At 50.3% G+C, this 13,620-nt stretch overlaps 1 protein-coding gene across 1 annotated transcript; it reads right to left on the bottom strand.

Annotated features, from left to right (window-relative positions):
- Window positions 1-1,258: 1,258 nt before the first annotated feature.
- On the bottom strand, window positions 1,259-7,299 carry MED28 (mediator complex subunit 28). The gene is made up of 4 exons (XM_045834270.1): window positions 7,119-7,299; window positions 3,904-3,970; window positions 3,062-3,174; window positions 1,259-1,779 (listed from the first exon to the last, which is right to left on the bottom strand). The coding sequence occupies exons 1-4, from the start codon at window positions 7,275-7,277 to the stop codon at window positions 1,582-1,584; spliced, it is 537 nt and encodes a 178-aa protein (XP_045690226.1). The 5' UTR covers window positions 7,278-7,299; the 3' UTR covers window positions 1,259-1,581.
- Window positions 7,300-13,620: the final 6,321 nt, after the last annotated feature.

Here is a 13,620-nt window from a genome sequence, read left to right as displayed (position 1 = left end):
CAATGCTTAGAAGTTTAAGAACTGAGGGAGTCCGGAGGCTTCCACCTGTGCACCACACACACACAGCGGGTAACAGTCTACGTGGAAAACGTCAATAACACACGATCCCGATAGGTTCAGGGGAAAATAATGCCTAATCCCCGTGAGGGGCACAGAGACCAATGCAAATCACTAACCCTGGGGGGGCACCAAGCCAGGCTGGTAGGAGACAGGAGGCCTGTGTCTGGGGGGCCGCAGAGAGCACCTAGGAGCGTCAGCGGCCAGGGGGCAGCCAGGCCAGACCGGCACCGGGGGTGGGAGGGGTGGGAGGAGTGGGAGTCGAGAGGGTGGGGAGGGGCCTCCAAGGCTGGAGAAAACAAAGGGAGTCAGGAATCCAAGCCCCAGAGGCACTGCTTGTCCAAAAGGCAGTGGCGCGTACAGGCGTGTAAGTCAGTCAGGGACCAAAGCCGGTTCAGGGAGAGCCACACACAGCAGCAGGTCAATGAAGAATCGTGTTGCCCTGCGTGACCAGCAAGAAGCTAACACACCTTCCCAGACATGCTCTCTGTGGACAGTGAGTCACCCAGGGCCAGCCTGCAGGCCACTCCCCACCCCGAGGCCCTGGCCCTTGGAATCAGTGCCATCCATTAGCAAGAACCTTCCTTAGTGGGAAATTTCTGCTCCTGAAAAGCAAAACACAAAGAACACCAGCTAACAGAACTCCAACAGAAAGAGACTATATCACAGTGAGCTCTAACCCGCACACTTCCCCGCTGCCCGAGTCGCGTTACTGAGAGCAGGTTGGGTGTGTTATGTAAACGGGTTCATGACTGCAGAACAGAAAAACAATCAGCATGTCACAGCTCCTACTACAGCTCCCCCCCCCAAAGTAAACAAGCAAGACACAAAATATAAACTCATCCCAAAGAGAAGTCAACATCAACTCAAAGATCCCACTGCAGTGCTGCTGCCCTAACCTAGGCCCCTGCAGTAGGACCCGCCCCCCCCACCCCCACCCCCCCGTTTACAAACACCCCCATTCCAGCAGCTCTGGAAGCGTTACAAACATCACTGCATTAGATTCCTCTTCTTGAGGTAGTTCAAAGCCTTGAAACACACACAGCAAACTCACACAGTTTTACAAACTAGCACAAGGGGAGAGAGTGATGATTAACATGAAAGACTTATAACCCAAATCCTCACCCTCTGATTCCTAGATCATCATACATACTGTTTTTCCCTCAGATGATACAAATTCATCTAAAACTGGAAACAGAGATTAAAAGTTAAACACAAAAATTATTTTTAAAAAACACAGAAAAAAGGAACAAAAAGGAATGTTGGTAGCATCATACCAACTTTTGCTAAAAACAAAAACATTCACTTGGTTTACAAACGCTATGGGCATTTTCTAGAGTAATAAAAAATAAGAGCTTATAAAAATACGGGGAAAATCTTACCGATGGCACGCGACCAAAGTCATCTATCTCGCCCTCTGGCAGAGTTCTTGCAAAACGCCACACCACCCAGACGTGACGCCCAGCACGAACAACCGTGTGTGCGCGGACTCACGCGCCCGCTCACTCTGCAGCCGGCTCTGCCTCAGGTCTGCTTCATGGGCGCGGGGATGTTGGCAGACGCCTGCTCCAGGTAGGCCAAGGAGCCCTGGGGGATGTCGGGTGGCTTCTTGTGCTGCCCGTGGATGTCCTCCAGCACCTGCTGCCAGTGCCGCAGCTTGGTCAAGTGCTTCTGGACCAGAGCATCCTTGCGCTGCAATTCGTTCCTCAGCTCCGAGACGTCCTGCAGACGGAGGCGGTCAAGTCAGAGCAAACTCGTGGAAAGTGAATGCAGCTCCTGAATAACTAAGGACACTAAGAAGTAATTCAAAACAAAAATCGACTACACCATTTTAAGCCCATTATTCTGCTCGGCTCCACCATGTGAATAACCCAATGCGACTCCTCCAGTGGCAGACGTCTGCCTCACAATAACAGCTTTCATTTTTAATTCATTTTCTCTTAGTAAGTACTCAAGTTCCGATATTCCAAAGTACCCAAGAGCAGCCAAAAGAAACCCATCTCCCTCCCACCCCACCCCAGGCACTCAGCACCTCCCCCAAGACAACTGCTGAGGAACCAAACCACAGCGAATCTGAAACACACGCGACAACTACTTACAAGAACCCACACCCACAGTTCTAACGGTTCTAACTGTTCTGGCCTCATTTTCAAGAGCTTTTGCAATGAACACCAGCACTGTAATTCTTTACCAAGCCCTGCCCTGAGCACACCTATGTTACTACTCAGGCATTCACACCAGGACATGATCTGGCAGGATGAACCGTATGGATATCACCTTTCCACCCTCCATTCTCCGTCTCCATAGTTGATATCAACGAGTAAGAACCACCTTTTAAATTGGTCAGCTTGTGGGAGCAGTTACTGCAAAAACTGCCCCCCAAACAACCATCTCAATTTAGTGTTTCTCAGTGGCTGCACCGCCGGCCTTCCGGGCAGGATGCTCCTCCCCTCTCCCCCACGCAGGCACAGGCCTGGCCCCACGTGCTAAATGCCCCGAAGCCTCCAGTCACCCTGGCAACCCCAACACAAGTCCGAACGCCCTGGTTTCGAACGAGTGAGGGAGATGAAATCCTGAGCTTCAAGGAGCCTGGGATAGAACGTGAACTCCTAATTCTTGAACGAAGTCTGACGAAGCCCTTCCTGTGTACAGAGCACTGTGCAAGGCAACTGGGAGACGCAGGTCCTGGTTCCCGTCCAGAGTGAGCTTATCGTCTACACTAATGGCTCTTAACACTTTTCACGCAGCAGAACCTTTCCTTTAAGAAAAACCTTCCGTGAAAGCCAGTGCGTGAAACTGCAGTTTGGAGCCCTGCTTTGGCCACCACCCGCTCCTCCACCACTTGTCCAGGTCGTCGTGAACGCTGACACCTAGCAACACCCTTTCCCAACCTGCACAGCCAGACCTTAGCAGAAGGGCTTTCACTGAAAACCATCTAAAGCATAGACGGAATCCTGCCAATAGGGACTCTTCCTGAAAAGTGAGGAGAAAAGGGAGTTCGTACCTCTTTGATAACCTGCTCCGGTTTCTGGACAGATAACTGCAACCTTTTTTGCAGGAAAAAACATTCTGTCTGTCTTGCAATGTCCAGAAATTTCTGGATACACTGATCAACACCTTAAAAAAAAAAAAACATTAAATCAAGAAAAATACTAGGCATGAATATCTCCCTCATACACGAACAGTCAGAACATCACAACCCCACTCTCTCACAGATGTGACCTGGGACTTTAATCCCGGCCACCGCAGTAACACTGGCCCCCAGCCCTCCACACTGCTGCACCGAACAGCAGATAATCTGTGCTTTTATCAGGTGAACAGCAGATAATCTGCGTTTTTATCAGGTGAACAGCAAATAATCTGCGTTTTTATCAGGCGAATAAGAGACCTTACTACACCACCAAGTTCTTCTGAAAAAAGACAATCAAGTTCCAGCGAGTAGCATGATCCCAGGTAAAATGTAACACTGAAAATACAGGACAACGAAATCAGGAGTGCTGGTCACCTCCAGGGAGAGAACTTGGGCAAGGAGGAGGAAGTATAGAAAACTTACACCTATTCAAGACACAATCAAAGCTTGTTTTGAAAAGCAGTGCACCCTATTGGTCTTCCTCGTCCCAACACCACTATGAAAGGTCCACCAGAAGTGGTTCATCCTGACTGACGCAGGATGTCAATGAACCACCGAACAGAGAAGCAGCAGTGTGGAGACCGGATCTGCACGGATGTTACCCCCAGCACAGCTCTCTCAGGATACAAGCAGGACTGAAACGGGTCAGGGGTCAAATTAGCAATCGGGAATCTTGCTCAAGGCAAGAACATTGTCCAAAAAGAGGAAATTCTTACCAGTTCGAATTTCTTCCTGATCCGTGCCATTCACATAGTCCTGACTCACCAGAGAAGCGAAGCAAGCCTGTTTGATCAAGAGAGATCACACACACACAAAAAATTGTCACTCGCACGTCAAAATCTTACTTCGGGGTAAGAAATAACCTCGCTTGAAGTCATTCAGTGCACTGACAGGATCTGGGTCTGCACCCCAGACATCACGCCAGTGAGGAAACTCGGCGACTGACTCCATGAGGCCCTCGGAGGGAGAGCGGGGAGTGAGGCAGCCGGGACTGCCAGCACCCCCACCGGCCTCGCTCCCGCCACTCCATCCTTCCCCCACTCTCTCACTGCACGCCAGGGCTGGCCCCCTATTCCAGTCCTACCCACGGCCCCGCCCTCCCCTGCTCACGTGACTTGTGCCACCCGGTCAGGGCTCAGGTCGGTCATCACCCACTGGGAGAGACTGTGGCTCTCAGCTCCTTTGAGATGGCACCCCTCCTGCTCATGCACTGTCCCCACACCAAGCTTTGTGGTTCTGCACGCAGCTAACTGACACCATTCCCCTCTTTCAGTCCCTGGTCAGCTGCCCCTACTGGCAGGTGGGGGGTCTGCCTGCTCCCTCGGCGCCGTGTGCAGTGCTCGGTAAACACACACTGGGGACTGACTGGGCGGCCCTAGAGAACCAGGCAGGTGTCACATGGACAAACAAGTCCCAGAGAGAGAGTTCTGTCTACAGGGATGACGATCCAGGTGTGTATGTGACTCAGCCAGGGAGTCCTACAAACAACGAAGGCCTAACAAAGGGCAGTGGGGCCAGAGAGAGGGCGGGAGGGGAGCTGGGGGAGCGGGCCAGAGAGGAAGCCTCACACCTCGGGGAAAGTGAGCTGGGCTGGCAGTGGGTAGTGGGCACTGGGCGTGAGGCAAGCAGATCTGGGCCCCAGTCAGGCCATCGCCTAGAGGTGAGGGCCCTCCTGCCTACAGCTGCTACCATCTGATTTACAGAGAAAAATCACAGGGTTCCCCTAGGCCAATCCTGCAACTGCTTCGTGCATCAGGAAACACGGACTTCCCATTCTGTGTAACACTCCGAGAGATGGCTGCTGTTGGATGTGCGGTATGAGGAGGGTGGCCCTGCTCCGTGCATCCTGTGGCTGCTGGACAACATCCCACCCAGGAGGCCCACCAGCCAGGGTGGGAGGAGACCTGGTCTCAGGAATTTTAGTATCCTCATCTCCCCCTTAAAAAAAATTTAAACACATACACCTTTGTAGAGAGTTGGGTGGGTGAACAGAGAAGAAAATGTGTGGTGGTCTACGGAAAGAATAAGACTTTTAGAAGTATGCCGAAGACAGAGTCTTTGCCCAGAAAGTCAGGAGGCCCGAACGGTGGGCTCATTTCCACACACTGAGGGTCTGGCAAGCTATCCCCCTCTCTGAGCCTCCATCTGTAAAAGGACGGGATGCTCTTCAAGGTTCCCTCCCACAACAAGAGTACACGACTGTGATAAACTCATTGCACCAAGGAGCACTTATTTACAAAGCAACTAGAACGACCAAGTCAGAGACCTCGTGGGCGGCACCAAAAGAGAAATGAAGAGTGGGCGGGCAGGTGCCACCAGAGGCAATGGAGCAGAGGTCCGGGTGGATGGAAGAACGGGAACGGGACAGGAACACGTGGCCTGTGAGTTGAGTCTCGACAGAGGACTAGGGGATGCTCACCCGACGCCAGAGGAGGTCCGAGCGGCACCTCCCACCCCCATTCGGCTACTAGGTCCCAATGCCCGTTTGGCTTTCATTTCTCTAGACGGCCTTCTTTGACAGCCACACCCTGACCGAGTCCCAGGCTGCTTCCATCACAGCACTGATCCGACAGCACGGCAACTGCCTGCCATTTTTATCTGCTCCCCACACTGTGCAGAAACAAAGACTGCTGTCCCTAGCTCTTTGGAAACAAAGACTGGTCTCTGTGTCCTTAGCACCCAGGGCAGGGCCTGACACACAACAGGCTCCTTTATAGTTTAACATGCATGCATAAACATCTGCTACATGCTAGGTTGTGTTAGTACTACCAATAAACTGGGAGAAAAAGGTGGGGTTCAGGGGGCTGCATGGCCTCTGACTTCAGAGCCTGGTGAGCAATGTGTGAGCTGGGAGGTGGGGCCTGGAAGCCCGCAGGAAATCAAAAGGCCCGGGTGGAAAAGGCTTGTGTGGCCAGAGGGAGACCACGGGGTTGTTTAAGCACCAGGGTGCTGGGGGTCAGCTTTGGCCACGGCTTCTTCAGGGCCAGTGTTGCAGCAAGCCCCTCAGTGAGAGTGAGAGCCGCCTCGCCTCAATGCTAGACGCTGCTCTAAAGCCTACCTGTCCCTCTCCTTTGTGACTCACTACCTTTAAATCAGCTACCTCCAAACTTCTGAACGTACACTCCATCAGCAAAGGAACCCTGCCCACGCGTCCCCAGTAATACATTCATTTACAAACCGACCCATGCGCTGCTGTGCTACTATACGGGCACAGCACAAAACTCATGTGACCAGGATTTAAGAAGTTGAAAAGGTTCCTCGTTTCCACACACTAATGGCTCGTCTTCCCCTTTAGACAGACCACGGGAAGCAACCAGTGCCCTCATTTTTACCTCTCTTCTGTCTGCTATCATTCCCCATCTTCCCAGCTGCAGGGTACACTCCTTGGGGCAAACTCTTTATTTTGGGCCCGCTCTGCCTCTCTTCCCCTCCGACCCCAGACTCTCCTCCTCCCTCGGCCCTTTCGGCCCTTCGTATCAAGGCCCGCACAACTTTTAAGAACATTTCGGCTCCAAGTCCCACGACTTCAGGACCCCGTAAGAGCGGAGTCCAGCGGAAAGGTGAGCTCTGGAGGGGAGGCCGGACTCAACACGCTGAGACGCCGCAAAAGGTGGTCAGGGACGGGAAAAGAACGAGCCGGGACGCGCTCAGGTGGCTGGGAACCTGGAACGGTCCCAAAGTTGAGGGTGTGCAAACTGCAAGCCCACGTGCCACCAGAAACGTCAAGTTGACGCGTCTCCGCCGGCAGACCGGAGCGGACTGCTGGCCACCACTCACGGCGGAGACTACAGCAAGGCATTCTCTCATTCTCGGAGCCAGTCTCCCCGTTTGTAAACCGGGAGCGGGATCACGGCGAGAGAGAACCTGCGCGTGCGCAGCTTACACTTCAGGAAAGAAGGGAGGCTGGATGAGACGCCGCCTCTCCTTTTACCTCGAAAGATGACTCCAACTCATCCACCAAGGTGCTCGGAGAAGATCTCGGAGCTCCCGGCGCGGCCTGAAGAAGTGAAGCCTGGCCCGGCATTCCCGGCGGCGGTGGCGGGGGTCCGGGAGGCTGCCCGGAGAACATACCGCCCAGCGGAGCCGCCATTTCTGAAATGGCGAGTAAAAGCTCATTGCGCTTGCGTAGCAGCTGAGGCCCCGCCCCGCCACGTGACGCTCGTGATCACGTGACGGTCCGAAAGTACGGAGTTTGTCTATTGGGCGCCAGGGAAACCGAGTGTTTGGTACGTAGGCCTCCCCTTTCCCGGCGCGCTGGGTTCCTGGCTTTTTCTTTTACTCTTCTTGAGACTTGAGGGCTTTGGGCGGGTTGGACACAGTCTTGTGGAAGAAAAATCAGTAAATGCGTTTGGACCGAGCTCTCCCTCGGGAGGCAGGATACTGTTGTGCGGGGCCGGATTGTTCCCCTGACTCTCGGAGTGAGTTTGGCTGAGCCTTTCTCCGGGTGCAGTGTACCCGCTGCACCGGGATGGAGGCCCGGTTCATTCCACCAACGTTAACTGACAGCTCACGGTGCACCGATTACTAATCCAGTCACTGTGCGTATAATTCCCTCTGGGGAGAGAGGTAACAAAAACGCTAACATCGTTGAGGCTCTCTAGCTGTGTGCCTGGCACTGTGTCTGTTAGATGATTATTCTATCCGATCGAGAGTCACTACGCTAATATATATTATTTTTTTTAAAAATTATTGTTCAAGTACGGTTGTCTGCATTTACCTCCCCACCAGACCCTCCCTCCCCAGCCATCCCCACCTCCCTCCCCTGCTTCCCCCCACCCTTGGTTTTGTCCAGGTGTCCTTTATAGTTGTTCCTGAAAACCCTTCCCCTCTCCCAGCCCCCATTATCACCTCCCACTTTCCCTCTGGTTAAATTGTTATTAATTTCAACATCTCTGGCTATATTTTTGCTTGCTATTTGTTTTGTTGATTAGGTTCCACTTAAAGGTGAGATCATATGGGATTTGTCCCTTAATGCCTGGCTTATTTCACTTAGCAAAATGCTCTCCAGTTCCATCCATGCTGTCCTGAAGGGTAGGAGCTCCTTCTTTCTTTCTGCTGCATAGAATTCCATTGTGTAAATGTACCATAGTTTTTTTTATCCATTCATTTACTGATGGGCACTTAGGTTGCTTCCAGCAATTGACTATTGTGAATTGTGCTGCTATGACCATTGGGGTGCAAAGGTTCTTTTGAATTGATGTTTTGGGGTTCTTAGGATGTAATCCCAGCAGTGGAATTGCTGGGTCAAAAGGCAGTTCCATTTAGTTTTCTGAAAAAATTCCATACTGTGTTCCACAGTGGCTGCATCACTCTACAATCCCACCAACAGTGCGCTAGGGTTCCCTTTTCTCCACATCCTCGCCAGCACTTGTTTGTTGCTTTGTTTATGATCGCCATTCTGACCGGTGTAAAGTGGTATCTCATTGTGGTTTTAATCTGCATCTCTCTGAATGGCTAGTGATGCTGAGCATCTTTTCATATGTCTCTGGGCACTCTTATGTCCTCCTTGGAGAAGTGTCTGTTCAAGTCTTTAGCCCATTTTTTTTTAATTGGGTTGTTTGTCTTCCTGCAGTGGAGTCAAGTGAGTTCTTTATATATTCTAGAGATCAAACCCTTGTCTGAGGTATCATTGGAAAATATGTTTTCCCATACAGTTGATTCTCTTTTCATTTTAATGCTGTTTTCTTTAGCCGTGCAGAAGCTTTTTAATTTGATAAGGTCCCATTTGTTTATTCTTTCCTTTATGTTCCTTGCTCTAGGGGACATATGGGTGAAAATATTGCTGCATGGAAAGTGTGAGATTTTCCTGTTTTTTCCTCTAGGACTTTTATGGTGTCGCGACTTATATTTAAATCTTTTATCCACATTGAATTTGTTTTTTGTGTATGGTGTAAATTGGTGATTGAGTCATTCTTTTTGCATGTAGCTGTCCAGATCTCCCAACACCATTTGTTGAAGAGGCTATTTTTACTCCATTTTATGCTTCTTCCCCCTTTGTCAAATATTAATTGGCCATAGAGACTTGGGTTTGTTTCTGGGCTCCATTGTTCCATTGGTCTATGTGTCTGTTCTTATGCCAATACCAGGCTGTTTTGATTACAGTGGCCTTGTAGTACACTGGTAGTTTGATATAGGGTATTGTAATCCCTCCTACTATGCTAATATTTCAATAACTTGCTCTTTAACAGCTGATTATTCATCTTCTCACAAGGTAAATGTAGTTCTACTATATTTAATTTCCCAGGTACATGTGTGACAATGCAAGTACTGTTTAATGATCTGCGTGTTGTAGCGATCACTCCAAGTCTCTGCCCTCTGCCCTCGTGTGTGTGTGTGTGTATATATATATATATATATATCTCACGTAGAGATATGTGCTAAGACCAAAAAAATGTATCCCCATCAGGGGACTGCTAGTGATAGGTTTGAGATAGGTGGTTGGAAAAGGCCTTTCCAGGGAGATGTGCCCTGGAGTGACAGGAGAGAAAATTTAACTCGGAAAGAGTTCTAGGCAGAGGGCCCCCTGAAGAAAGAGCCTGCCTGATGTGTTTAAGGAACCACGGGAAAGCCGGCGGGGCCAGAGTGCGGGAGGCAGGGCAGGAGTGGTCAGGGGAAAAGCCGGGGCTTCCCTTTGCCTGTCAGTCTCAGATCAGATCAAAGCTCCTCTTCCTAGCTTCGGTCTTAGCCCCACACTCTCAGCCACTACAGTGTTTTGTTTTGTTTTGTTTTTTTAAAGATTTTATTTATTTACTTTTAGAGAGGAGAAAGAGGGAAAGATTGATCAGTTGCCTCTCAGCTGGCTCTCACACCCCCCAACTGGGGACCACCACCCAGGCATGTGCCCTGACTGGGAACCAAACTGGTGACTTTTCGGTCCGCAGGCCAGCATGCAATCCACTGAGCCACACCAGCCAGGGCTACCCTGTGGAATTTTCCTCAGAGCATCGCAACATCGTCTGCAGTTATTTTGTTGGTGTTATTCTTCATCGACTGGGTTGCCTTACGCACTTGCACACAGCAGCTGGAACGCGAGCTCCGCGAGAGTGAGGCCTGTCTCCTTCACGGGTATTCCCAGCATGCAGCACTGCGCCCGGCAGAAAACAGACGTAGTACATACAGCTTGCCAGGAGGGAGCTAGTCTACATCCGCAGTTCTCAAACATTTGGGTCTCAGGATCCTTTACTTGACATTCCAAAAACTGGGGACTCCGAATGTTTTTGTCTATGTGGATTATATCAGCCAATATTTACCTACTCAAATTGACAACAGGTCAAATATTTACCTACTGAAACTGAATTTAAAAATGTATTTAAAAACTTCCTATGTTAACATAAATATTGTTTTAATTAAAAATAACAATTTTCCCAAACCAAAAATAAATTAGTGAGAAGAGTGGCAGCTTTTTACTTTTTTTTGCAAATCCCTTTAATGTCTGGCTTAAAAGGTCACACATCTCTCATGTTTACCTAACCATAAGTTGCCAGAGAGTCGTTAGTGGCGCTTCTCTTGGATTCATCCCAGAGTAGAGCACATTTGGGTCTTGCTGAAAACCCCATTTCCCCATTTAAAAATGGGAGAACACTGCCTTGCAAAGACCACTGAGAAGAGGTGTGTATGTAGGGAAGTTGAATAGTGTCTGGCACGGACTGAGTACCGCTGAGAGAAGACAAGGGGCGTGGTGTAATTTATTTAAAAATAATCTTCCCCCAGGTAGAGACACTGAAGGTAAGCAAGCGAAGGCAGGGCCGGTAAGGCAGTAATGTAGGAGAAATCTGCCGAGCCCCACACACAGAGAGGGCTGTGATCTGTACAGTACTAGGGCAGTGGAGGCGGAGGGCAGAGGTGGTGAGATGTGGTCGAATAAACTCCATGACTTGCTTAGGAAAAAAGCCAGCTGTTTGGGAATGGAATATGTAAAGGCATTTACTGATTCTGACTTATTTGAAGGATTTAGGTGACCCTTTCCCCAGGATTATGATGAAAGGGAGTAGTAGCTCAAAGTTCAAGAGTGGCCAAGCTGCGGCCCTAGAATGTGGCAGGCGGCAGAGAAAGGGCCCAAGGAAGTGGTCAGGCCAGCACTGTCTGATCGACGACCAAGTGACTGGGCGTGGCTTCAGCACTCTTCTTCCTCCAGTCCTAGACTGTGAGGTTTCAAGGGCAGGGACTGCATCTTGTCTGCTGGGCCATCCCAACCACCTTCTGCGGTGCCTGGCACAGGTTAAATGTGGAATAAACGTTTGCCGGGTCAAATTCTTCTCTCCAAAACAGCAACACTCCCTGTGTCTGTGACCCTACAGGATAGGAGGGCATTTTTGGATTTAATCTACCGTAATCTTCATGTTTTAACTGCCAAGATTTGATCAAGTTCACTTTCTACCCCATGGTCTCCTTTCTCAACCGTTCATTCAACCAAGGTTGACATTCTGTGCAATGAGCAGACACACGGCAGCAGAGACACGGTACCTCCCCTCACCGCACCTGGAGTACGCACAGCCCCTTTACAGCCAGAGCTCAGACACTGCACTACGTCCAGTAACGTGTCTTCAGCTCGAGGCCACATGTTGGGTTGCAGGTTGGGGCTCTGCAGATCCACTGATCTGGGTTCTCGCCTTTTTTCCTTCTTTCCCGTTCACATTTTCCTACTTTCCAGTTCACGAACACTAGCGATTTACTTCTCTTGAGCTTTAGTTTCCTCATCTGTATAACGTGTTACAGAGATTGCCAATCTCCTGTCCTTCTTCCTTTTTTCATCAGGGTGACAGGTGCGCCCGGTTACTCTTCATCTCCCCAAATCACTGGTGCTAACGTGGCTTATGCTGGTTGATGATACAAGCACATTATGTGGGACTGCAGTGAAAGGTCTTTAAAATGTGTTCATGGTGGCCTGGGCTGGTGTGGCTCAGTGGACTGAGTGCCGGCCTGTGATCTGAAAGGTTGCTTGTTCAATTCCCTGTCAGGGCACATGCCTGGGCTGTGGGCCAGGTCCCCAGTAGAGGGCTCACAAGAGGCAACTGATAATGTGTCTCTCATGCATTGATGTTCCTCTTTCTCCCCGCTTCCTCTAAAAATAAGTAAAATATTAAAAATAAATAAAATGTGTTCATGGCAAATGTACCCCCTCTGCCTGGCTCCCTTTCCTCATCCTCATGTGGTCTTCAACCCCACAGCCACCTGGGACCAAGGGGGCCTGAGGCCATGGTAGGGACGCTGAGCCTGCGGGGCTGCTTGAGTTTTGGATTCCTCACTTCAGCTACCTTTTAACACTATCGTTCAAAAGCACTGCTGCCTTGGATTCGCAGCTCTGTGCAGCCATGCCTAGTCCTCACTGAGACACAGTCAGACGAGACCACCTGCCTCAGGCCAGGGCTCCGAGACCAGCCAAGGGTCTGTGAGACACCCAGCAGCCAGAGGCGCGGGCGGCAGCCAGATTGGACCAGCACGCGGAGCAAGGGCTGTGCCCGGCCTTTTGCAGCTCACACTCCAGACACACAGGAGTGCTGCTGTTCTTTCCGTTGTGAGAGGCCTCGGACAGAAAGCCTCCCGTCGCGTCCCTGCCTGGCCTTCCGAGTTACCCAGAAGGAATCTGAATGATGCTCGTTTCCTTTCAGAAGCTGGTACTCCCACCTTCCAGTTTCACCTTTTCTGGACACAGAGACCTGGAAGAACATGTTTACTCAACTCACTGTTCCTGCCTGATTTTAACTCTCATAACGTGAACACACACAGCTGTTTCCATCCCCTCTCCATAAACCAGCTTATAAACACAAACAGTATCTTCTTAGATGTCAAGTTTTTAAAATACTGAAAATAACTCCATAAAGAGCTTTTCCCGTCAAACTTTTCAGAGTCTTAAAAACCCAGGCATCCACCCTGCTCATATGTACTCTGACTCACTGCATGCAGAGAGAAAACACGACAGCTGTCTGGGAGATCTGCACCAGTGGAACTTTGCTGGCTGGTTGTACTACCAGGTGGTGAGCAAACAGTTTACCCACTGACAGTCCCTTCTGTGGTCTTACGTCAGAACCTCAAATAAATTCCACGTTCGCTCAAGCCACTGACCTGAGAGAAAGCATCACAGTGTGGCAAGCGCGCCAGCTCTGGAGGCGAGGCTGCCTGGGCTTCAATCTCTGCTTCCCACTTACTCGTCTGTGACATTGTTGGCGTGTTAATACCGTCTCTGTGCCTCACTTTCCTCATCTGTTGTGCGGAGATGACAGTGCCCACGTCACAAACTGATGAGCTCGTCGCTGGGTGATCATTAACATTGAGATAATATCTGTATTGCTGTGCTTCAACTTACGTAGTTCACACAACAAGGCCGAAGGAGGTGAGTTGGGTTACAGCAGTTGCTGGGTTTACAGTAACTGGGTTTACAGCAGTTGCTGGGTTTACAGTGCATACCATATAAGGAATACCAGAGCCACACCAAG

This window comes from Phyllostomus hastatus, unplaced genomic scaffold (assembly GCF_019186645.2).
Source record: "Phyllostomus hastatus isolate PE091 unplaced genomic scaffold, TTU_PhHast_1.1 phas_contig_196, whole genome shotgun sequence".
Taxonomy (NCBI): Eukaryota; Metazoa; Chordata; class Mammalia; order Chiroptera; family Phyllostomidae; genus Phyllostomus; species Phyllostomus hastatus.
This window is presented reverse-complemented; position numbering and strand designations above follow the sequence as displayed.

Coding starts and splice junctions, on each gene's coding strand:
- MED28 (XM_045834270.1), bottom strand. CDS start 7,277: ATGGCGGCTCCGCTGGGCGGTATGTTCTCCGGGCAGCCTCCCGGACCC. Junction 3,971..7,118: donor AGTTGGAGTCATCTTTCGAG/GTAAAAGGAGAG, acceptor TTGATCAAACAG/GCTTGCTTCGCTTCTCTGGT. Junction 3,175..3,903: donor TCAGGAAGAAATTCGAACTG/GTAAGAATTTCC, acceptor TTTTTTTTTAAG/GTGTTGATCAGTGTATCCAG.